Below are 24,621 nucleotides of genomic sequence, written 5' to 3' on the forward strand. Positions count from 1 at the left end.
GGAAAGAAATCAAGGCCATTCATCTCAAACCAAGAAAACGATTAATTCCATCTCCAAAAACAACAAGAACATTGCATATCAGGCAACGAATTATGGCAGCTTTAATCCTTTTATTACATCCTTGAGAACTGACAATATTTCTCCAAACCAACCAGATTATTTCCAGGTGGATTGCTTTTTCTTGAGGAAATTAAACCAACGGTTTATTACCGGAAACACAAGATCATCGAGAGAGAGAGAGCATCAAACAGCTAGTACAAGTGCAAATTAACTCAGTGAAATTAAGAAACCTATAGCAAAGAGAGACTCATATGGGAAATTAAGGCTGAGATGATCATCAGAAGTTCAGAAAGTTCAGAACATGATAGGGTCTGCACAGCAGTATCCAGCAGAGATCTCCAAGAACCCATCCATGGCGGCGCTCATGGCCGCCTGCCCCGGCATGTCGTCGAGCAGCCAGTTCTCGAGCAGCGAGAAGGTCGTCGTGGCCGCCTCGCCATGGCCGGCCATTGCCGCAGCCGTCATCATCTCCGACGACGACGACTTGTCATCACCACTGATCACAGCACACATGTGATAATCCTGGTCCTTGGAGACGCCATCAATGGAAGAAGCCATTGCAGCAGCAGCAGCAGAGCCCTCTTGCTCCTCTTGGAGCTCCTGCATGGCCATGGCCTGCTTGTAGCAGCTACCTGCAGCAGCTGTTGCTGCTGATGATGTTGTTGCTGGTGATGGCTTCATCCATGTCTGGAACTGGAAGAGCTTGGGGATGGTGGTGGCCTCATTGCTAGGTGCAGTGGCCATGGATTGCATGGATTCAAGATTGTGGTTGTTGTTATGGAGGTAATTGCTGCTGTTGCTGTTGCTGTTGTTAGGGTTGTAGTAGTTTGGGCTGGTTGTTGCTACTGCTGCTGCATTGGAGGAAGAAGGGGTGGTTTGGAAGGAATGGTGGTGATGATGATCAGGGTGTGATTGTTGTTGTTGTTGCAGCCTCTTCACCTTCTTCTTGAGGTGTGTGTTCCAGTAGTTCTTGATGTCGTTGTCTGTTCTTTGGGGGAGGTAGGAGGCTATTGCTGCCCACCTGCATGCACAATAGATAAATATTTAGGCACTACTCTCTCCGTCCCATAAAAATGTCAATCCTAACATCCCAAGACAAAAATAGTGGAGATGAAGATTGACTAAAATACCCATAATCATTGAAAAAAAGTAGTAAGAGAGATAGATAGGTAAAGGGTATTGAAGGGATAAAACTTCTCGTTTTACGTACTGAGAGTAGGTAGGATGATAGAAGTTGTTTTTTTTAGACAAAATTCAATCTCTAGAAGTTGAGTTTTTTGGGACGGAGGGCGTATGTTATAACCTGTCATGTAATATATGCAAAAGGTAAAGCATGATTAAGGTAAAGACAATATGATTTTGAAAAAGTTCAGATGATCATCAGAAAGTCAGGGTTTGCTTGAGTTATCATAAAACTAAGCTTAAACTATAAACAATATATAGGAGTGCATAGAGGTTTTCTTTCATTCTTGGACTAGAGTTCAGAGGTATATAAGATCTGTGAAGTGATGTACCAAAACCAATATCATAACAAATGAGAGTAGGATTGGGAGTTCACCTATATATTTGTTGGCGTTTTCTTCAATCTTTAAGAGGTATGAGTATTAGTTAGGAGGTATGTACCTTACGTGTAAAACTATGAGGTTATATGCTCCCTCCGTTATAAAATAAGTCTATTTTTTAAATGAATCTGGACATAATCTACATCTAGATTCACATATAAAAGTAAACATTTTATTCATCCCAAGAACCAGGAAAATTCTAACAATGTCAATTCTAATCAGTTCAATTGATTTACAGTTTTTTTTATCTCGGAGTGGTACGGATGTATATATATCTCTTCAAGGATAGAAAATAAACTAAAAACATCCCATTAGATTTTGATGCTCATGTATATGATACAACAATTTATTTAAATTGAGTTATGTACGTGATTACTTGTTGCCAAGCAATGCCTGGAGGTGGATGATGATCCCCTCCTCATGAGGGGTGAAGTTGCCACGCTTGATCCCCGGTCTCAAGTAGTTCGTCCACCGCAGCCTGCAGCTCTTGCTGCACCTCATCAATCCTAAACACATACAAAAAACACAACAGAAACAAACTTATCATCAACTCCTAAACAACAACAGAAGCATAACTAAAACAGCTTCTGATATCAACCATGCAAAAATCAAACACATGCAATATCGATCATTCGACGACGAATGGATCGAAAACGCGAGAGCCAGGGGGAGGGGGGGGGGGCTAACCGGTGTTCTCGGGCACGGAGCGCCAGTTCCCGGGGCCATGCTGCTGGATGTAGGAGACGAGGATGATGTCCTCCTCTGGCGTCCATGGCCCTTTCTTGACGCCGACGCCATTGTCGCAGCATGGAGGTCTCCCCATGTCTGCCTATAGGCTAGTAGCTACCTAATAGTAATATCTATAGCCTACCACAGCTAAGCCTATAGCTCTCCCTTAGCAGCAGCAGCAGCTAGTTGCTTCTTAAGTTGATGGGCAACATGTCTGTCTATCTAGCCACCTTGAGAGCCATGGCAGCATACAGCCACTGACTCCTCTCTCTGAAACTGAAACTAAGACCCAAGGCCTCTACTGGTGGTCTCCTTTTATATTTCTAAGATGACACCAGTGCAGTGCAGCAATGCAACCCTAGCTAATTAAGCAAGCTGGTGCTTTCCTACCTGTCCCCTTACAGGTGCCCTAGCTCTGCATGTGAGTGCTTATATACTACATGACCTCATCATAAGCTTGCCCCTGTGCTTTTAATTGCTTTCCAATGCAAAAAGTCAGCCAGGTGAACACAGCCAATGCAATCTCTCTTTTTCTCCTCTCTCTGTCTTTTCTCTCCTTGGTGTGATGTATGGGATCACATGAATGATCATCTCCTCGGTGATCTTTTTTCTCTCCTCGCTTTTCCTTTCCCAACACGAACATAAGGTTGACGTCTTGCGTATTCGTTGAGGACTTTAGATCGATTGATGGATGGATGGAGTGAAGTCTAGCAGCCTCATCTTTTCACTTATGCTTATGTTTATAAACCAAAATTTAAATTTTCAACCTTAAATTTAAAGTTGATTTTGAGGTTTTTTTATCGAAGTTTATTTTTCAGTCTTTGCTTTTAAATCTCTAAGAACAAGCATATAAAAGTTTTATTCGTAAATTATTTTTCATTTGTAAATATGTCGTTAAGCGAAACGATGGGTACGCTGGGTTCTCTCTTTTTTGCTGTGGCGCTCATGAAAACAGTTATTGCATGCATGCATGTGTTTGTTTGTTTGTTAGTGTTAATTTAATTTACTCTATCTCTCTCCTGATTTCTTGGGGGCATTGATGGGATCGGCCGTGTGCATGATCTGGCAAAAGCACGGGTTGCCCTGCAATTCTACCTCTTCTACCTTCGATCGATGCATTCATGAACGTGATTAATTTCACATATCTTTTTCGACAATGAAAATCAATCATATAGTATATATTTAATTTATACCTCTACAATGGGATATATTCAGCCATTTTCGTTGATCCTTTTTAATTTCACCTTTTTCTACATCATCATCGATCATCCATCTGGCCTCTTATCAGTTAATTTATGTCTGAAATTAACATGGACGAATGGACGCACGGGATGTGGCGCGTTCGAGCCGTCGCATCGCATCACGCACGTCGATTTCGACACCCAAGTCCCAAGCTCAGCTCGTGAGAGGATTTAAAGCTATACGGCCTGAGAGCATGTACACATGGACGCTAGCTAGCTCGCATATATATATGGATCGTCGTTGCGTGGGGACGAGCTGACGAATTCGGTAAAATGTCAATGTTTCTTTAGTTTCTACATCGATCGATTACGGCCGGATACATGCATGCACTCACACTGGCACACGGTTTAGGGCAGATGGGAAGTCAAATGTGTGCTTGCTACTTGCTAGTCAAAACCAGGGGCGGAGTTAGAAACAAAACCAGATTACGACATCTAGGGTTTGTTTGGTTCGATGTCACACTTTACCATGTAAACACATTTAGTCACATCACAGTTTCTTAATTATGCAAGTGTTTGGTTCAATATTTTCACAATAGTGGTTAATTTTTACACTTTTACCCTACCTATCATGATTTTTTCTCTCAAACATTGCCATAAGTGTGGCCATCAAATAGTATATACTTAATCGGCCACCAACAAGGTGATCTTAGGGGAATTCCGTATGTATTCAACCCCCCTCCAATCCCCCCACTCCCCCACGCGCGTGCACGTGTACAGATCAAAGGAGATGCGATGCCGGGTGTGTACCTTCTTCATCCCAGTGATCATGGACGGATCATAAGCCTTCTGACCAGCAACCGCTGGGTGAGTCTTTGACGCCTTTTTCTTTAGTGTTTGCAGATCGGAGTTCTTCAGATCCACATTTGAAGAGGTCACGCCAACCGTTCTACTCTTCTTCAATGAGTAGGTACACAAGAACGATGTTCTTCTCTTGGACATCGACATCAGATCTTCAAGGGGCAACTGTGGTTTACTTTGTTTGGCCAAAGTGATGGCATCGATTGGGTATGCTCCTTGGTTCTATCTCTTGCAAGCGTTCATGGTATCATCCTCTCCATCGCTATAGATACAAGTTGGATTGTTGGTTCCGTTATTCTGTAGAAGAAGCAGAAAAAGGACCTTATTGCCTCTTCATTTTCTTAGATGTCCTCTTCGCAAATTCCAGCATGTATTGTTAATTCGCCTGATTTTGAGGGGGTCTTTATGTGAACGGGATGTACTCACAGTTGCTCCACAACAAAGTACTTGTGGCGCTTTATCCTCAGTTTTCCCTTTTTTTTAAAAAAAAAGACAGTTTTGGACGGAGACGATGCTCTCGCTACATCTAATTTCTTGGTGATATGTAGATGGCTAGGAATTGTAGTGTTTCCTCAACTAGTGGTGAAGGAAGTAGATAGCATCTCCTTAAATGTGGTTATGAAACAAGGGATAGCTAAGCAAGAGATAGTGTCGATATGTCGATGCAACAAGTTGCTATCTCGAACAACAACGAGAAGAAGGTTGGCCCCTTCAACCAAGCCATCTTGTTAGTAGGGAGCATCGACATACTTTATCCATCTTAAAATATAAAAACCTAACACATATTAAACATAAACCTAGCTAGTATACTACAAATTTGAACATATTTATTGTATGTAAAAGGTTTACCCATATGATGCGGATAAATCTCAAACATCTTTTTTTTATCTCACGGTAGTTTTCAGGTTTAGGGTTACATAATTTCCCATATATTGCTCATAGAACCCTGTCACTGACCTCACTCAGTCACAAAATTGGTGACCTGATCAACTTGATTGACTCCAGCTAGCTAGTGCGTGCACACTCTTTGTTTCTTCCCGTGATTAATTCCGGCCATTAAGGACTCTATTAAACATCCAGTAAGCTTAGTTAGCTCCCAATCTGATCATGTGAGGTAGTAACTGATTAACCGTATGTACAAATTAACCATTTCGTCTTTAAATACAGTAAGTATAACTCGATAAGCATAAGTAATTACTCCATCTATTTTTTAATATATGATATTGTTAACTTTTTAAAGATATGTTTGACCATTCGTATTATTAAAAAGATTATATAACCATTATTTGTTTTGTTGGATTTGATTTATCGTCAATTGTCCTTGAAGTATGACATACTCCCTCTGTCCTCTAATATAAGGGATTTTGATTTTTTTTCTTGCACTGTTTGACTATTCCTCTTATTCAAAAAATTTTGAAATTATTATTATCTTTTACTTACTTTATTATCCAAAGTACTTTAAGCACAATCTTTCATTTTTTATATTTGCACAATTTTTTTAATAAGACGAGTGGTCAAACAGTACAAACAAAATATCAAATTCTTTTATATTATGAGACAGAGGGAATACATTTTATTATATTTATATAAGTTTTTTGAATAAGATAAATAAATCAAAAATTTGTTAAAAAATCAACGGTGTCGTATATTAAAAAACTGAGCGAGTAATTAGCTTGAAATTAGTCACGACCTATCGATCCATCTTACGCACGCGCGGGGGACACGTAATTTAATCCTCCCACGTGTAGTCGTCGCACGTACAGCGTCACGGATTTCTGAGGCCTCAAAAAAAAATTTTGTGTTGAAAAAAATGAAAGTTAATGATGCCCATGGGCAGATTTCTCCACTTACAAACCACTTACGAGTAAACGTGCAGTGCCAAATTAAATAGAGCTATATGCCCATGGGAGTATCTCTGAATAACATTTTTTTTTATGTTTCTTAAAGAAGTAATCAATGTTAGGACAAGATTTAATCAATTTTTTTAAAAAAAACTTTGGCAATCAGTAATTTCTTAAATATTGGTGCACGCACACATTTAACAAAATTACAATAGATTTACCTCAACAAGTACTCCATCTGTCCTAAAACAGTTGTCACTTTGTAAAATGAGCATAGCTAAACTGATCAGATTTCCTATGGTGGAGCCAATCTATCCAGATTTAAGTTATAGACTTCACATGAGTATTCGTATTTATAACTAACTATTCTTTCAGTGGTGAGCAACATACCCATTGATCACGAGGGACATTCGTGATTACTTCGTCAATATCAAGATATTTCAGACCAATCTGCCGGAGGTGCTCATACGGATAAGGTGTGCATGTGTTCGTTCATAGGGGTGAGTCCGCGTGCATTGTGAGCATATGCGTTTGTAGTGTACGTATTTCTAAAAATAATAGCTGTCATTTTAGGATTTAAAATTTATCTAAAAAATTGTCACTTTGGATTACTTCTTGTCACATCAATTTAAAATTAATTTTCTCTATTTTATCCCCAACTACCCACTCACTCCTAACCATATATCTTTTAATAGAGGATATTATCATTTCTTTCTTAACCTTAATCTTTCCTGCTGAATAACCTAAAACGACAATGATTTAGGAATGGAGGTCTATAATACAATATTATAAAGTTATTAGATATAAGTGATATTTACGATCATTAACAAGTACTATCAGGTATTATGGTACCTCTCGATACATCTTATGTCTTCAGAGTTTGTTAAAGAAGGCATACTTGCATTTGTATAAGTATATACATGTTTGTGTCTCACATAATTAAAAAAAAGTATTTTTTATTTTCATCTTGTTTGGTGATTTTTTTCCCCCTCAAAATGATCAGGTATTGTGAGTGAGTTGGTCAGCAAAAATTGACAATATGCAATAGCTAAAGGATGGTTTCAATTAAATTAAAGAAGCACGCGTAAATGCTGCACAAAGTGGTTAGATCCTTGCACCTGCATTTTCCACTGCTAGCCAGCCAGGAAGCAATGGGGATTCAATTGCCGCCATTTTCTACTCACCTGCCAACGCCTGCAGATCTGCTAGTAGTATTTGGTAGCGTCTCCTTTTTGTTTCAATGTGCACTCCGGCAATCAATAATGTTGCTGTCTTTGTTTTTCTCGCGAATAAAAAGTATTATTAATCCCTAATATTAGTTCATTGTTGTGAAAGCAAGTTACCCCTAATTCATGAGCTAACCATACTGTTATATTTCTTTTAACAGTTTTCTTTAACTCTGCCTTATGATGTCTGAAAAAGGTCAGGAGCTACATCTATATCCTAGTCAAGTAAATTAGCCTACACAAATTTCAGGCTTTCATTGCTTGCTGGTTGGCTTACCAGCCGCAGCTAAAATTTTAATTTTAAAATTTATTTTGAGATTTTTACAAAGTTTATTTTACAATCTTATTTTTTAAACTGCTAACAATATAGATATAAAATTTTGAGTGCATTATGTTTTGTTCATCTTTTATTACTAAAGTTTCGGTTTAGACCATATTTTGCCTAACCTTTCCACTTTGAACGAGATAACTTTACTATTATGGCACTTTAGACCACCCCCAACTTGATCTTTTGTCCATCTATTTCAAACTTCTACTCGACCTTAAAAGTGGTCTTGTACATATTTATGTTCATCAACATGTGGGAGTCGATGTACTCAAGATTGATGATATGCTTAAGAAGGGATGCAGATCCTCTGCAGTACTGCTGATGCAATAGCAGTGGATGACATGTAGGTCCGGCCCCACACATCAATGTCTATTTCTGCATTCGCAGTACTGCAGACAATTCTCACTAGCTTAAGAAGAGAGTCGGGTGGTCCAAAGTGCAATAATGGTAAATTAACTAGTCAAAGTGAAAGTGTTTAGTAAAAGGTGACCAAAGCAAAACTTTGGTAATAAAAGGTGATAAAAACTAAAATTTACTCTAAAATTTTATTCATAAATTATTTTTGAGCATTTTGTTCACTTTCTACTGCTTACCAGTTACCAGTCGTAGCTTAACTGATCAGAAATCAGATGGAACACCTACTCGAGTCATACATGCCATGAAGATGCTGTAATTAACTAATCAAGAAGCAAAATCTTCAGATACCAGACCTAAAATCTTCAGATATGGACCTTCAGATTTCAGTTCATGTCAGATTAACAAATTAACACCTCAAGCCCCATTAGCCCAACCAGCATGTAGTAACCAGTACCAGCATTGCATTTGCACATTTGTACTGCCACAAGCTTTAAATTGCTCACCAACCTTCAGACCAGCGCCATAACTGCCTCACATCTCACTGGCTACTCCACTCCAATGCAATAACCTCCTCATCTTCAAGCTCTCATCAGCTAGCAATCCATATTCTCAGCAGAGAAAAAGATCTGCATTTTCACTGTGCTTTGCAGAGAAAAAGGATGGAGGAGACGTACACCGTGAAGGTGGGTGAAGCAACTCCGGCCGCCGGCGGCAAGCCGTCGGCCGGGCCAGTCTACCGGAGCATCTACTCCAAGGATGGCCTCATGAAGCTCCCTGAAGATATCCTGTCCCCTTGGGACTTCTTCAGGTTGGTTTCTTGGCATGGTGCCGGTCAATTTGACAATGCATTATTCAATTTGCTTTCATCAAGATTGTGCTAATTTTCTAGTGAGAAGCTTGTATTTCAGTTTATAAGGTTTGAGATTTGAGAGTTATTATGTAAAAAAAAAGATAGATTTGAGAGATTATGATGATTTTTTTTTTCATATTTTTTGGCTTGTTTCTGTTCTTGAAGTGGAGCAGTCAAGCAGTACCCCAAGAACAAGATGCTGGGCCAGCGCAAAGTTTCAGATGGCAAGGTATGTCAAATCTGCATATGTGATAAGAGGCATTCAGATTCTTAGTGATTAAGATTTTTTTAAAAAAAACTTATGATTCAATGTGTTTTGATTTTATTTTGAGATGGTGCATTTTTTTTTAAAAAAAAACAATTGTTAGGCTGGTGACTATGTGTGGCTAACATATGAAGAAGTGTACCAGAAGGTCATTAAGATTGGATCAGCCATCAGAAGCTTACGTGTCAAGCCGGTGAGCAAACGATGTTGATATCTCTGTACATATATGTTGGGATTTTCTTCTGATAATGTTGATCTCTGTACATATATGTAAGTACTTACTGAAGATAATGTTGATCTGTGTGGTTAGGGTGGTCACTGTGGCATATATGGATCAAACTGTCCAGAATGGGTTATGGCTATGCAGGTGAATTCATCATTTTTTTTGGTGTGTGTAAGAATTGTTTTGAAAGAGTAACCTGATGTTGGGTTTACTTTAATTTCATTGTTTGTTCAGGCTTGCAACAGCCAAGGAATATGCTATGTTCCACTGTATGACACCCTTGGTAGGTTCTCCATGCCACAAATACCGACTCACTAACAAAAACAGCTATGTGAATGCACATAATTTAAGAATAAAACATGAAGTAAAAAAATACATCTTTATAAAAATGCTCAGATAAAACAAGCATTATCCGTGGTATCTGTTAGTGTACTTTATAATGTAGCACTGACTGGTTCAGTGCCTTCAAATAAATTGCAGGTGCAAATGCAGTTGAATTCATAATGGATCATGCTGAGATCTCTATAGCATTTGTGCAGGAAAGCAAGATACAATCAGTAAGCAAAGAAATGATCCTTGAAAAATATTCTGTTCTGCACTGTATTAACTGGCATGCCAAATGCGCCTCAAATTTAAAGCTGATGATATGATGATTGATTAATAGTTACTCAGTACCTGATACAGTAGAAGCAGAACTTGTAACCAGTTGAGAAGATCAGTTCTACAAATCATTTTATCTTACATCTAACAAGTAGTTGAATTGCAATCTTCAGGTATTATCTGTAGTCAAGAGGTGCAGAGCCCACATCAAAGGTTAGTTATCTGGACCCTGGCACGGACCTATCAGGATGCCTATATGTAGTTTTATATAATTCATTTCTTTCATTTGTGCAATTTCAGCAATAGTTAGTTTTGGAGATGTGACAAGTGAACTGAAAAGAGAAGCTGAACAGTTAGGAGTATCTTGCTTTTCTTGGGAAGAATTTTCTTCAATGGTTAGTCTGAATTCCTATTTTGCTACTTATTCCAAGCCAAAATATTTACTTCATTACAGGATCATAGGTGTTTTTACAAGTGGTAAGTTATTTTCTCAGGGAAAGCAAAACTATGAACTTCCCAAGAAACAAAAGGATGACATTTGCACAATCATGTATACAAGTGGAACAACTGGAGACCCGAAGGGTGTGATAATCACAAACAGAGCTCTAATTGCCGGTGTTATGACCACAGAACATCTTCTGAAAGTGACAGACAAAGTGGTAAGCCTCTTAAATCAAACACCTGCAGGCTGCAGTTCTCAATAACTAATGAAGAATTGATCATAGCTTGTCCATTAAATATCAATATCTTTATATATTTCCTGAGATGTTATTCTGACCATAGTTAATACTAATATTTATGCAGGTGGCTGAAGATGATTCCTACTTTTCCTATCTCCCATTAGCTCACATATTTGATCAAGTAATTGGAAACTACTGCATTTCTAAAGGAGCCTCCATTGGATTCTGGCAAGCGGTATGAGCAGCACAATGAAGGATGAATAATTCTGTAGACTATCTTCTTTGACCATCTGGCAGGTGACACAAACCACTTTCTTACCAGGACATTAGGTATCTCATGGAGGATGTGCAAATGATGAAACCAACGGTATTTTGTGGTGTCCCTCGTGTTTATGATCGTATATACACAGGTAAAATGCACAAAAAAAGTCAAATAATTGTCTCAATTGCAACCACATTTTGTGATTAGCGGTAATATGGGAATATCATGAATTGAAGGTATTAATCAGAAAATTCAGTCTGGAGGGATGATAGCCAAAAGCCTTTTCCAGTATGCATACAACTAGTAAGTACTGCTTATAAAAAACATTGAAAATACATGTATCACTTAATCCTGTCCAACTTTACAGTTCTCGTATAACTAAATCTGTCACATTGTCATCACTCATCAGCAAACTTGGAAATTTGCGGAAAGGGTTGAAACAGGATGAAGCCTCGCCATTTTTTGACAAAATAGTTTTCAGTAAAGTACGTGCAGATTTTAAGACAACTTTTCATTTTCCCCCTTAGTTAGAACATCTATGAAATAATTTTATCATTTATGTTACAGATAAAAGAAGGGCTTGGAGGCCGGATACGACTCCTTCTATCAGGAGCAGCACCTTTGCCAAGACACGTCGAAGAATTCATGCGGGTTACCAGCTGCAGTGTACTTGTACAAGGATATGGTGAGTTCCAAAATTCATGTGGAAAATGTAGACTTTAACCTGGACCCATCATAACCATATAGCAACTTAGCATGGTTAGTTAGTTGGTCCTGATTCAGTTCAGTAATTGACCTGTTATGGACTTAAAAGATGTAAAATGCTTGTATTTCTTTAATTTCCAAATTAGCATTAGTAATCTTAATCATAAACTCATAGCATAAATATACTTACTTGTACAATCCCGAGAAGCATATCACTCACCATGCTCTTGGTATGCAGGGCTAACAGAGAGTTGCTCAGGATGCTTCACATCAATCGCCAATGTTTTCTCAATGATTGGATCAGTTGGTCCTCCTGTGACGACAATCGAGGCACGGTTAGAATCCATTCCAGAAATGGGGTATGACGCACTCTCAAATGTGCCTAGGGGTGAGATCTGCTTGAGGGGTCACACCTTGTTCTCCGGGTACTACAAGCGCCCTGACCTCACCGAGGAAGTATTCTCAGATGGTTGGTTCCATACAGGTAAAGTCATTTACCCTCAGTTTCACGCCTTACTGAATGATCTGACAGTGGAGATAAATTGTCTCAAATTAGCAATCATCTTATGTATGAAGGTGATATCGGTGAGTGGCAACCAGACGGCACAATGAAGATCATCGACAGAAAGAAGAACATTTTCAAGCTGTCCCAAGGGGAGTATGTAGCAGTGGAGGTCCTGGAAAGCGCATACGTGCAGTCTCCTCTCGTTACATCAGTATGACAACTGAAACAAAAACTAAGTCAAAGTAGTAACACATTTTTTTTGAGGTTCAACTCACCAAGAATCATCTTTGAATCAGGTTTGGGTCTATGGAAACAGCTTTGAGTCCTTCCTTGTTGCTGTGGTTGTCCCTGAGAAGCAGGCCATTGAGGATTGGGCTGCACAAAACAACAAGACTGGTAACTTTGCAGAATTGTGCAACGATCCGAAGGCAAGAATGTACATACAGGATGAGCTAAACAAAACTGGCAAAAGACTAGGGGTATGCCGATAACCGTCATGGAAATTATTATTTAAGTTAACTTCTATTCATGATTAATGACAATTCATAAGACATTATTCTTGTGCCATGCAGTTGAGAGGATTTGAGATGCTAAAGGCAATTCACCTAGAGACAACGCCATTCAGCATAGAGAAGGACCTGGTGACTCCAACTTTTAAGCTCAAGAGACCCCAGCTGCTCAAATATTACAAGGTTAGAGAGAACAAACTCTATAACCATGATTTCCTGGTTTTGTTCTTATGATTTATTTTACGGATGCAAACATGTGAATGAAGTTCTTCATGACATTATTCTGGTGATCTTTATAAGACTAAGCATGTGGATAATGGTAGCACATTTTTTTAATGCAGGATTGCATTGATCAGCTGTACAAGGATGCCAAGGTGGGAAATAAACAGTGATGGTAAAACAGAACCAAGTGGTTATTGAATTTCATGATTATTCAGAAGGAATCATGTACATATCAATAATCATGATTCAAGAGTTAAAGGCCTATCTTTTTAAGATAAAGAGTTAAAGCCTATCTGTTGTGTCTCTAGATGTAAGAACTAATATACATATATATACTATTCTGTCATTCAGGGCCTGAGTTTGACACATAATATTCTGCATTCAGAAGAACACAAATATATAAATGAGTGCTGTAAAACTTCAAGGAGAAAATTCATATCCTAATCTGAACTGAAAAGCTTAATGTTTGATTTACTCTTACTGTGCAAAATCTGCATTTATGCAAAGTTGCAAACTGGCATTAGCACTATTCACCTTTGTTACATAACAGAGGTGCTGATGCGATTTTCATTAGATATAAAATGTGGATAGAATGTGAAATACTAATTCTCTGTCTTCAGAAATACATTCATTTAAGAGGAGTGCAAAAATTATTATTTTCAAACCAAGAGCTATATACAATTAGACATAGTCTGATATTCTTGACAGTTGCTTCAATGGATCAAAAATAGCAGAGTAAGATGCTGCTATATGCTTCTTCAGTATCATGTCTTCAAGTTCAAGTGTCAACAACTTCATAATGCTTTGCTTTTAACCCTACATAACAGATCACCCTCTGCCAAATCTTTTACATGTAAGAACTAAAAAGACATATATCTGATCGTATATTCTGTCAATGAAGCAGAAATAACAAAGCCTCCAAGATTTCTTGAACAATAGGACGCAGAACACAACCCATAGACCGAACACGAACCCCAAACAGTGTCCAAAACCAAAGGACATTGGATCAAAGTCACGCTCAGCTATTTCCTGTCCATCTAGCTTTGATGCATCATTTGCTGAACAATTTTCTCGAAGAGGCGGCCCGCAGAGGCCGCTATTGCCACCGTACATATATGGATGCTCCTCATAGAGGGTGTCAAGTTGCGATCCTGACGGTATTCTTCCTGTAAGATTGTTGTCAGCCAAATCCAAGAAGCTTAGATATGTCAGATTTGACAAGCTTGAAGGGATTTCTCCGGAGAGCATGTTTCTCGATAGGTCAAGCGATTCCAACGACCGAATGATCCCAATCTTTTCTGGAATTTTGCCACTCAAGCGATTCCATGATAGATTCAAGTTTAATAACGCATCAAGAGAAATCATTTCTTCTGGAATTATCCCAGTCAAGTCATTGAGTGATAAGTCAATGCTTACCATATCCAAAATTCCAACACCATAGTTGAGTTCTTGGCCCTTGGTGACCACAGACAAGCTATTTCCAGGCTCACCAACTACACTTGCATACCCTTGGTAAGGGAATGAATGAACTATTCCTTTTGTTTGTGTCATAGCAGTTAAATTCGACAAACCCCGAGGTATGGTTCCTGATATATTATTTCCTGCAAGATTCAAATGATGGAGGAGTTTGAGCTTTGTTAAGATGTTTGGAATATTACCGGAGAACATGTTATAGCTTAACTGCAGAAATTGTAGCTGCACCAAGTCCCCAATCCACATTGGCAGTGTTCCAGAGAAGCTATTCCATCCAAGATCCAGGAAACCCAAACTTGTGCAGCTTTGCACAAATTGTGGGAATTCACCAGAGAGGCTATTGTTACTCAAAAGCAGGTACCTCATGGTTCCCATCGAATCGCATCGGGGTAGTTCTCCAACTAAAAGATTGTTCGCCAAGTCTAAGATAAACAAGTCCTGCGATTCGCAGATGGATTCAGGAATTGTACCTGTGATGTGATTTGAGAACAGAATTAGCGATAGCAATTTCGGAGACTGAATCTTTGGCAAAGGCCCTGACAATGAGTTTATGGAGATGTCCAAGATGGTGATATTCCTTGGTAGCTTTGGTATGTGCCCAGTAAGTTGGTTTGAACTGAGATAGAGTTCTTGAATTGACATGGCCTCCAAATTTGCCGGCAACCCGCCATATATCGAGTTCTCGGAGATATCCAAAACTGCCATCTTTGGAAATGCAGTGCTGAGCCAATCCGGAAGCGTATCATTTATACCTGTGCTTGAGATATCAAGGCAGGAGAAATCCACCTGCCACTGAAGCCATGCAGGAAACAAAGGACCCATTGCGCAATGCGAAAAATTCACTTTCTCGAGACTGAAGGGAGGCTTCCACTCTGAACCCACCTCAATCTTGAGGGGATTCAGAGACAAGTCTATCGTCGTTAACCTCGCCAATCTAGCAAAGTGCTCTTCAGTGATCACACCATCAAGATCATTTCTACTGATGTCAAGGTAAGTCAAATTAGCGAGCTTACCGATCTCGGAAGGAACATGTCCACTGAGGTGGTTACCATAGAGGTCTAGTGTGGTTAAGCTACCAAGATACCCAATTTCTTCAGGGATTTGTCCAGTGAGGAAATTTTCAGACAACACAAGGGTGCTCAAACCTGCAAAACACCCTTCTCCTGCCGGTATCAATCCGGTGAGGTTATTGAAAGACAGATCAAGAATGTCCAAACCTGACAAATTCCCCATCGACCGCGGTATCGGACCAGTGAGATTGTTATAAGAGAGATCAAGAACGCGCAACCCGGTCAGATGCATCAGTTTGTCATAATCCGGCAAGGTTCTTGTCATACCATTGTTTGGCAGGTACAATTCCTGCAACATGTTTGATGATGAACACTGCTGCGGCAGCCTCTGCATCAGCTCGCCGATGTCGCCGCCGTCGAGGGCCGAATCGAGATCTAGCACCCTCAGATTGCAGAGGCCTCTCAGGCTTCTTGGCATGGTGGCCCTGTTGCCATTGTAGGAGAGATCAAGAACCTGGAGGGATGCCATGGCGTCCAGCTCGTCGGGGATCTGGCCGTGCAGGTGGGTCCCCATCAGGTTCAGGTCGGTGAGGCTCGTGATGTTCCAGATCCAGGCGAGCTCGGCTCGGTGGTCGAGGTGGTTCATGGAGAGGTCGAGCAACTTGAGGTTGGTGAGGTTGCGAGGAAGAAGCCGCCGCCATTGTTGCGTGCTCGAGCTCGGGAGCGAGCAGGAGGAGAGGTGGAGGGCTGTGAGGGATGGGAGCATGGCGATGGCGAGAGGCCAGTCTCGCGCGCTGCTCAGGTCGACCGAGCTCAAGCTCAGGTGGCGCAGCGATGGCATGCGGGCGAGCCATGAGAGCTCCGACGAGCGCGCGAGCTGCGGGGAGAAATCGGTGGAGAGGTCGAGGTAGCGGAGGCTCGAGAGGTTCCCGAGGTGGGGTGGGACCTCGCCGGAGAAGTAGATGCCGGAGAGGTTGAGGTAGCGGAGGCTCGCGAGCCCGCCCAGGAACGCCGGCGGCGGGCCCGGCGGCGAGCCCTGGAGGTAGTTACGGCTGAGGTCGAGGTGGCGCAGCCGGCGGAGGGAGAGGAGCGCCGGGCTGATCGCGCCGACGAGCGCCGCGCCGCCGGCGTAGTACCCTCGGTCGTCGTGCTCCGCGCCGCCGCCGCCTGCGGCGGCGGCGGCGTCGTTGCGGAGGCGGAGCGCCACCACGTGCCCGTTCGTCCGGTTGCTGCACCGGACGCCACGCCACCGGCAGCAGTCGCCGCCTCCTCCCCGACGCCGCCACGTGGCGAGGCGCCCCGCGGGGTCGCCGGTGACGCCGTCCCTGAACGCCAGCAGCGCGTCGCGCTCCTCCGGCACGCATGCCAGCGACAGGGTGGCGGCGGCGGCGAGCAAGAACGTCGCGGCGAGGCGGCGCGCGGACATGGCGGCCCCCGGCCGTGGACTAGCATGGACGGCGACGGCGACCGGTTCGTTCGTCTATGTAGGCGGCTGCAATCACTGACCCGCCCGCCCCCACCACCATGGATGATGGATGTGAGCCTCGCCGCCATTGATGATGGATGTGAAGGTCTAGTCGTTGTCCGTTGATTGATCGTTGACCGGATGTATCATCGAGGCGCGCGAGGTAGACGAACCCGAACTCCGTGGAAAATCGGCGCAGTTTTCGGCTACTTTTTGACGGATTCTTTTTTCGAAAATATATATTCTTTTCACATTTTCAGGGCTTCTATAGCTTTCGGTGGAAAAACAAAAGATTTGGATTTCTAAGGATCAATTTATATGAGTGTTAATGAAGTATAGAAAAACCAAAAGAAAATATCATTTTCTACAAGTTGTATATTCCTGTGAATTAATGTGTACAAACATTACGGTCCCATCATTTTCCTTATTCGGGGAATAAGCGAAACAACATATTTACAAACAAAAATAAATAATTTATGAATAAAACGTGTTCTTAATGATATATAAGCAAATACTGAAAAAGTTTAATAAACTTTGATGAAAAAACTCTAAAATAAACTTTAAATTTAAAGTTAAAATTTAAATTTTAACGGATAAGCAGGAGTACAGGAAAAAAGATGAGACTTACTATTCCTTACCTTAATTTTCTATTCCAATGAATACAAATTCCTCCGAAAATGCTCTACTCCGGCGACTGGCCACGCACCCCTCCCACACCCCTCCCACGTGTGTATCTGCTAAACCCATCTACTTCTCCCTCCTTTTTTACATAAAAGATGTTTTATCTAGTATATTTACAATGTTTCACTATTTATTGATTTAATAATGTAGTGAATTAAAATATTCTTTTGCAAAAAACCCCATATTTTGGAAACTCTCTATTAAGAAAATTTAGTTTATTTTTTATTCCAAAAAAATGTTTCACCTGTACTCACAATGTTTCACTATATATATCTAATGTTGCAATGAACGAAACATTCCATTGCAACAAAAAAACCCACATATTTTGGAAACCTCCTATTAAGGGAATTTGGTTTATTTTTTGTTCCACCGAAAAATATTTCACATAGTGTACTCACAATGTTTCACTATGTAAAGAACTGAAACATTCTTTCGCTATTTGCTGAAACATTGTTTTTATATATGGTGAAATAACACCCGATTTAAATGAGTGAAACATTTTCAATCTACTTAATGAAACAATTCCGATATACCTGGTAGAACATCGTGCAATATTTAAAAATAATTCAATAATAAACTTTTTTTTTCATCAGAATATATCCATGTGTGGTTTTGTTATAAAGATTTAATTGCAACGAATTTAATGGTACAATCGGATCATAATTTGATTAAGTAATTTAAGAGATAAATCAGTTTAAAGTAATTTTACACGTAAATCGAGCGCTGACGTCATGTTAATGTTAGCGCCCGATTTTACCCCCCCCCCCCCGATCGGACGCCCGACCAGGAGTCATCTCCGAATTCCTCCGAACATAAAAAAAACCCTTACAGGAATATACTAAATGACAAAAATATACCATCGTTGCAGTTACAGTTATGCTCTACAAACTCGTGGCAGCATGCGCATGATGCGAACTCGCTGCCGGGCTGCCGGCGCCGGCTGACGAGTTCGCTTGGTCCGCTTGGATGCCCAGCGAAGTGACTGGCATAGGCTAATGCCATAATTAATCATCATGATTATTTGTTAATTAACTTGCTAATGACACCAATGAAAGAAAGAATGATTAATTATTTAATAAATAATGACATTAATTAATTAATTAGTCGTGTGAGTTGCTACACAACGATTCGAGCTTGCCGTGAGTTCACATTTTTCCACGCGAAGTTGAACACTCGCCACGAGCTCGTGATGATGTCACCGACACGTCACGAGTTTGCGCAGTCTTCGTGCGACACACGCGGACCATGAGAACTTGTGATGATGTCATGGGCACTCCACGAGTTCGCGCACTCTCGGTGTGAACTTTGGCCTCAAAGGCAGACTTTGCCCTTGCTTCTATCTTAGCCATCCATTCAGCAATTAATGGACCTATCAAAGTAATTAATTCAGCAACCAACCAACCGAGATTAAAAAAAGAAAACTATCTACTAGTCGGATAAGAGCTGCAACATGATCTTTGATTTCACGTTTTTTCAGGACTTTCGACAGTATATTTACTCGATATTTATGGGTCACTTTTTTTCTTTCAAAAACAATTAATTTTTTAACGGTAAACTATATACATTTACACGTTAATTATACTATCACTTTAAAACGAGGATAAAAGCAAATGATTATACTGTCGCTATGTTTAGTTTCAAAATAATTCTTCAAACTTATAATTTTTCCATCACATCAAACTTTTCTACACACAAACTTTCAGCTTTTCCGTCACATCGTTCCAATTTCAACCAAACTTCTAAATTTGGTGTGAACTAAACATAGCCTGTATTCGGCACCCATTTTCCTAACATTTCTCTCGTTTTTTACGTGCATGTTTCCAAAATGCTAAACGATACTTTTTTTTTAAATGTATCTATACGTAAAGTTGCTTAAAAAATCAAATTAATTTATTTTTTTAGAAAATAGCTACTTCCTCCGTTTTACAATGCAAGTCATTCTAGCATTCTCCATATTTATATTAATGTTAATGAATCTAAATAGATATATATGTCTAAATTCATTACCACTAATATGAATATGAGAAATACTAAAATAACTTAATATTGTAAAATAAAGGGAGTACTAATTAATTAATCACAAGATAATGTATCGTTCCGTTTTCACCGGTACGGTTCCCGTTGGGGAACGTCGACTAGCGAACACAGCTCACATAAGGGCATTTTGGCCTGACAGCCACAGCTCCCGCTCACAGAGGAGGGAGGCGGGGCACCTCGCTTCGCGGCGGCTTCATCTTCTTCCCGCGAGAGGAAACCCTCGTCGTCGCCTCCTCCCCCAATCCCCTCCCTAGCTCTTGCCCCGATCGTCGATCCTCGCCTCGCCGGAGAATCCCCGAGCCGCGCCGCCCCTTCCTTCCTTCCTTCCTCCTCGCCCGCGCCGTACCCAGGTATGTCGGGCCGATCGTCGATCGATCCATGCCCCCGCCGTTCCTCCCGAAGACCTAACCCTAACGCTTCCGCATAGATCATCCCCGAGCTCAGATCCCGCTCCTCCACTCCTCATCGATCGGTCATGGCCGCCGCACCAGCACCAGCGCTAGCCCCCGACGCCGCCGCACTCCAGCTGCAGGTACGATCTAACTACGACTCTCCCCTCCCTGAATCGACTTCGTTTTTGCGAGATGATGAGACTAATTTTTTGAGTTTTATAGTGCAGAATCCGGACAAAATTTACAAAGTGCTACCGAGATCCTGTCTGTCTCGATCCCTGGTGTTTGGATTTGGTTGTTCCTCGCGATTGCATTTTGGTTCCTTGTTCATATATGCGTATATGTGTGCTCGGAAATTCGTGGATATGCATATGCTGTAAGGTGTTGCACCCCTTGGTGCTTGGATCAGAATGTCGTGCATATGCATATATGCATATGCATATGCTGGAAGGTGTTGGTCCCCTTGGTGCTTGGATCAGGATGTGGTTTGGTTATTCGCCGCAGTTGGTTTTCTTGTTAATATGTATTCGGAATTCGTGGCTATATCGGAAGGTGTTGTCGCCGGATCTGTGGTTCACTCAGAATGAATTGGTGATTTTGAGGTACAATCTGTCATTTGGCCATGAATTCGTGGCATTATCAGAAGGTTTGCATTTGTTTTCGTTACACATTTGATGGTAATAGTTGTTGTACGGTTCTGTGGCAAAATCTATTCAAGGTAGTTAGATTAAATTTATTCAAGGTTTGCCATGATGTTGAGTACTTCACACGGAAGGTAATTTCTGAAGATATTCATTTTCCTTTCCCTGAACAACCAACAAAAACTGCTAGTCACTAAAGAACAGTGGTTAAAATATTTACATATATTTATTTCCCCAAAGGTTAGGCTGATTAATAGGAAATTACCACATGATAGATCTATAACATGATATGGTAACAACATATGAGTCCTTTTTATAATTTATTTACTCTTCTTTCTCCTCAAAAGGTTCTTTGACGCTTGGTAATATTGTCTTTAATTATTGCTACCTGCTTTGAACCAAGTGTGCAAAAACTCTGCGGTTGCATTTGAAATGTTCTAGATGTGTTAATTGTGGCACACAAGTCATCTTACTGCTGGTTGCCTTTTGGTTATTTGGCTACACCATTCAATGATGGTGTTTTGTGGCAACGTTTAGATCCAGAAATCATCTGCAGGTTTGACCATCGAGCTATGCTTGCCCAGGTGTTCCTTGCAACATCAAAATTAATTCAACTGTGTACCACCATCTATTGTGCTTGCCAGAATAGTTGGCCTGTTCTCGTGTGAGACTTATTCTTGCAGCGTGATCATGTCCATCAATATGCCATGCAAAAAACTATGTCATTGCTGTACTTGCTATCCATACCTTGGTGATTTTAAGATTTAAGTCGCTAATGATTCATAGAACTTTCCTCAAGTATGCTGACTATTGGCAAATAGTGGCCATCCCTATACCAACACGTTGCCATCTGGGATCACTCCCAGCTTTATCTGCTGAAATTGATAAATTCTTGTAGTTCTTTGGCTTTGAAAACTCAATCTATCACTCTCATCTGCCATTGCCTTTTTTTTTTTCTCATGATAATCTTGCTTTTCCTCCTGACGAAATCAAATAGCTTCTGGCAGTGGTCTTAGGTTGCTATCTGCTTAACCACCTCAAAAGCTACTGCTTTTATTTATATTGTGATTTTGGTCAGAGTTCCAATAGCCAATAGGCATTCTGTCACCTTTGTCCCAAGGAACCTCTTTACGTGTCCACAATCAATTGAGTTCCATGTATACAACCAAAGCCATTATAACTGTTGCACTAATAAAGAAGATATTGGTAATCAATTCTAAGATTTTTCTTGGAACTAAAGCTCAAGTAAGAAAGCATTTCACATCCAGAGTTAAACTGTAGCTACCTATACATTCTAGATTTCTAGTGAAACTATAGCTACTGATATATTCTAACTCCATCAGCACATTTTTTGGCTCGAATGTGTAATTTAGCTTCTTTGTCATTCACCATTTGACTCACTTCATAAGGAAATAAATCTTAACCTCTGATTAATGAATGACCATTTTCGCATACTTAATACTAACCTTCAGATGCTACTTGTTTTTTCTTACTATTAAGTTGATTCAATATGCCTTCCTGCTGCTAGGTTCACCGCACATTATATTGTTCAGATTCCATTATTTTAGAAGTCCTTTTGCAAAAACAAATAAACGAATATAGAAACATTAATGAAATATAGAATTGTTGTTCAAAAATAAGCAAAACTTTATCTTTTTGAATATTAAGATATTAAATGTGAAAATCCATACTCTGGCTGATTTTTTTTGTGACACTTGATAGGCAAGAAAAATTAAAAGAAATGCACTTGATGCCAAAAAAAAAAGAAAGAAATGAAGATCCCGCAGGACTGGGGTAGGCTAGTCTGATAGTTTAGATGGTTTCAATATATTTGTTGTGCTGTTGGCTTTATACCTTTTGGGAACCTGTAACCTGTGGTTTCATTTTGTCTCCCTCAAATGACTGGTGGTTAGGAAGTTTACTTGAGTTCCGAGTACTATAATCAATAGTGCTCAATATGTTGGGTCTTTGTTTGATCGCAACCTAAATTATAAGCAGGCATCCACAGCAAACATATCTTATGTTTGCTTTCTTAAAATCAGGGCCCTCGAGCCTTTTCTCTTGAAGACAACTTGATAGTAATAAATCAAAATGCAACTCCTTATTTAACTGCATTTTTTGTTCTTTTTATGTATTCTTTTACCTTTGGAAAGAACATATTTGCAATCTACATTATTGTGCAATAAGGACATTGTGCAATAAGAGCAATGTTAGCAATGTTTTCCTGAAACTGCTCTTATGTATTTTTCCTACCTTTGCAGGCTATAAGGACATTTATTATTGATATTGAGCATGTAGGTGACAGGACCTATCACACTTTAATGAGAAGCATTCATGAGTACAATTTGCAGAACTCTCCATTCACGTGCCTCAATGCTGCGGTAACACCAGCTGGTGGATATCATATGATCTTATTGTACAAGGGACAAAAGTCTGTTAGGCTGCTCTTCAGGGACTCGGACGGATATCTTGTTGCTGTTGAAGATGACTTGGGTTCTTGGTACGGTTCAAAGATATACCAGAGCTACCATTCATTAATTCAGCTGAAATGAAAATGGAATCAGGCTATGGAGACATGGAGACGAGTGAAAAGTAAGGATATCAAAACTCTGTTTCCTCTAGCGTGTTACAATCATATTTCATCTGTTCCATATGTTCTTTTCTAGATTCAAGTTGCAATCCTATCCTGAAGCTCATTACCTCTATTGTGTATTTCAGACCAGTCACCGTGGGCCCGAAAGCTTTGAATGATCTCTTCTATCGTCTTTTGAAGTATGACAACAATGCAACCCTTGGCAGTCAGACTCTTGAATTGCAAATGAAAGCACTGTACCGAGCATGCTTAATGTTTGGTGAGGGTCCGAGAATCCGTCATGTAAGAAGGTTTGTACAAACAATCCATCTGAATATGATTATCTTGAATAGCAATTATAGCATACTGATATTATTACTATTGCCTCTTGTATTGCTTGATAGGTTTGTGTCGAAAAGATTCAAGGTATTCATGGATCTGGAGTTTCCAAGTGATCTGTGGAAGCTTGTCCACAACTGGGGCCATGTGTCTAAGTACATCATCTTCTGCTACGACAACAACATGCTAGAGGCACCACAAGTGGACAATGCTGAGTACATGTCACACATGAGGATTATGTCTTTCATCGAGATCCAGGGTCAAAGAACCATCTACACCCCCACAGATGCAGCTGGACCAGGTGGGGCCCTCCTCCTGGTGAAGGCAAATTAATCATTCGCTCGGGCTTCATGTTGCACGAATTGTGTAACCACTTCAACCAAAGCCATACCGCACGCGACAACATTGCACAGTTCGCACTGCAGCCTGACCTGAAGTTCATGAACTGCATTTATGGCCAGGAAACTGTATATGAAAGTTAAACTGTTCTGAACTAGAGTTGCTTGTTTTCGATGGTTTGGATGTAAAGTGCACCACTTGCTATGTTCTACCACGTTAGTGTAGCACCAGTCCAGTGATATGGATCATCAATGTTTGATCCTGCTCCCTCTAAACCAAATTGGTGTTTGACCATATTTGATTTTTCACATCACTGCTACTTTGTGGAGTATTCACTACCACGACCTGCGTAAATTGTCAGGTTTACTCAGGCATTGTATGATGCAACGAATAATGGTATTCTTGTGCCCTCCTTGCTCGTCGAGTTGAGGTTATAATCCGATACTGTTAACAATTGATGGTGTCTTCGTTCATATCGCTTGTTAGCAACCACACTTTTTTTTTTCGCCGGGAAGGCCGAAGAAGGCCAACCGAGTATATTAAGAAGGAATAAAAGTTCCAAGAAAAAAAACATCAAAATGCACTAAGGTGCATTGCCACACAACGCACTACCACCCAAGCACAAACCGCTGAGGGTGAAACCTAGCACCAAACGACCCCCGCTAAGTGTGGCCAAACGCCGCTAGGCCTACGGCAACACCACAGA

General features: G+C 40.5%; 4 protein-coding genes across 7 annotated transcripts; 2 read left to right on the forward strand and 2 right to left on the reverse strand.

Annotated features, from left to right (window-relative positions):
- Positions 1-81: 81 nt before the first annotated feature.
- Positions 82-2,761, reverse strand: LOC4350727 (transcription factor MYB60). Its single transcript, XM_015762545.3, has 3 exons — positions 2,310-2,761; positions 1,999-2,128; positions 82-1,081 (listed from the first exon to the last, which is right to left on the reverse strand). The coding sequence occupies exons 1-3, from the start codon at positions 2,443-2,445 to the stop codon at positions 355-357; spliced, it is 993 nt and encodes a 330-aa protein (XP_015618031.1). The 5' UTR covers positions 2,446-2,761; the 3' UTR covers positions 82-354.
- A 5,975-nt stretch (positions 2,762-8,736) lies between these two features.
- Positions 8,737-13,440, forward strand: LOC4350728 (probable CoA ligase CCL6). Its single transcript, XM_015761355.3, has 19 exons — positions 8,737-8,953; positions 9,161-9,224; positions 9,364-9,453; positions 9,571-9,627; positions 9,718-9,766; positions 9,964-10,040; positions 10,257-10,296; positions 10,384-10,478; positions 10,578-10,742; positions 10,888-10,998; positions 11,086-11,173; positions 11,262-11,328; positions 11,435-11,510; positions 11,593-11,710; positions 11,969-12,214; positions 12,307-12,446; positions 12,532-12,714; positions 12,808-12,927; positions 13,086-13,440. The coding sequence occupies exons 1-19, from the start codon at positions 8,805-8,807 to the stop codon at positions 13,134-13,136; spliced, it is 1,986 nt and encodes a 661-aa protein (XP_015616841.1). The 5' UTR covers positions 8,737-8,804; the 3' UTR covers positions 13,137-13,440.
- Positions 13,441-13,550: 110 nt separating this feature from the next.
- On the reverse strand, positions 13,551-16,995 carry LOC4350729 (receptor-like protein EIX2). Of its 3 annotated transcripts, XR_010737632.1 has the most exons (3): positions 15,453-16,995; positions 14,648-15,373; positions 13,684-14,567 (listed from the first exon to the last, which is right to left on the reverse strand). XR_010737632.1 is itself a non-coding variant. In XM_066305477.1 (2 exons), the coding sequence occupies exons 1-2, from the start codon at positions 16,873-16,875 to the stop codon at positions 14,561-14,563; spliced, it is 2,235 nt and encodes a 744-aa protein (XP_066161574.1). In that variant the 5' UTR covers positions 16,876-16,995; the 3' UTR covers positions 13,684-14,560. The 3 variants fall into 3 exon arrangements, 2 of the variants coding, with proteins under 2 accessions (XP_066161573.1, XP_066161574.1); XM_066305477.1 differs by having other exon boundaries at positions 14,648-16,995; XM_066305476.1 differs by having other exon boundaries at positions 13,551-16,995.
- Positions 16,996-20,251: 3,256 nt separating this feature from the next.
- Positions 20,252-24,369, forward strand: LOC4350730 (uncharacterized). 2 transcript variants are annotated; one of them, XM_066305525.1, is made up of 4 exons: positions 20,252-20,670; positions 22,927-23,257; positions 23,384-23,548; positions 23,642-24,369. In XM_066305525.1, exons 2-4 carry the CDS (start codon positions 23,214-23,216, stop codon positions 23,907-23,909), a joined length of 477 nt encoding a protein of 158 aa, XP_066161622.1. In that variant the 5' UTR covers positions 20,252-20,670; positions 22,927-23,213; the 3' UTR covers positions 23,910-24,369. The 2 variants fall into 2 exon arrangements, with proteins under 2 accessions (XP_066161622.1, XP_015616843.1); XM_015761357.3 differs by having other exon boundaries at positions 20,281-20,626.
- The last annotated feature ends 252 nt before the right edge of the window (positions 24,370-24,621 follow it).

This window comes from Oryza sativa, chromosome 11 (assembly GCF_034140825.1).
Source record: "Oryza sativa Japonica Group chromosome 11, ASM3414082v1".
In the NCBI taxonomy this organism is placed as follows: domain Eukaryota; kingdom Viridiplantae; phylum Streptophyta; class Magnoliopsida; order Poales; family Poaceae; genus Oryza; species Oryza sativa.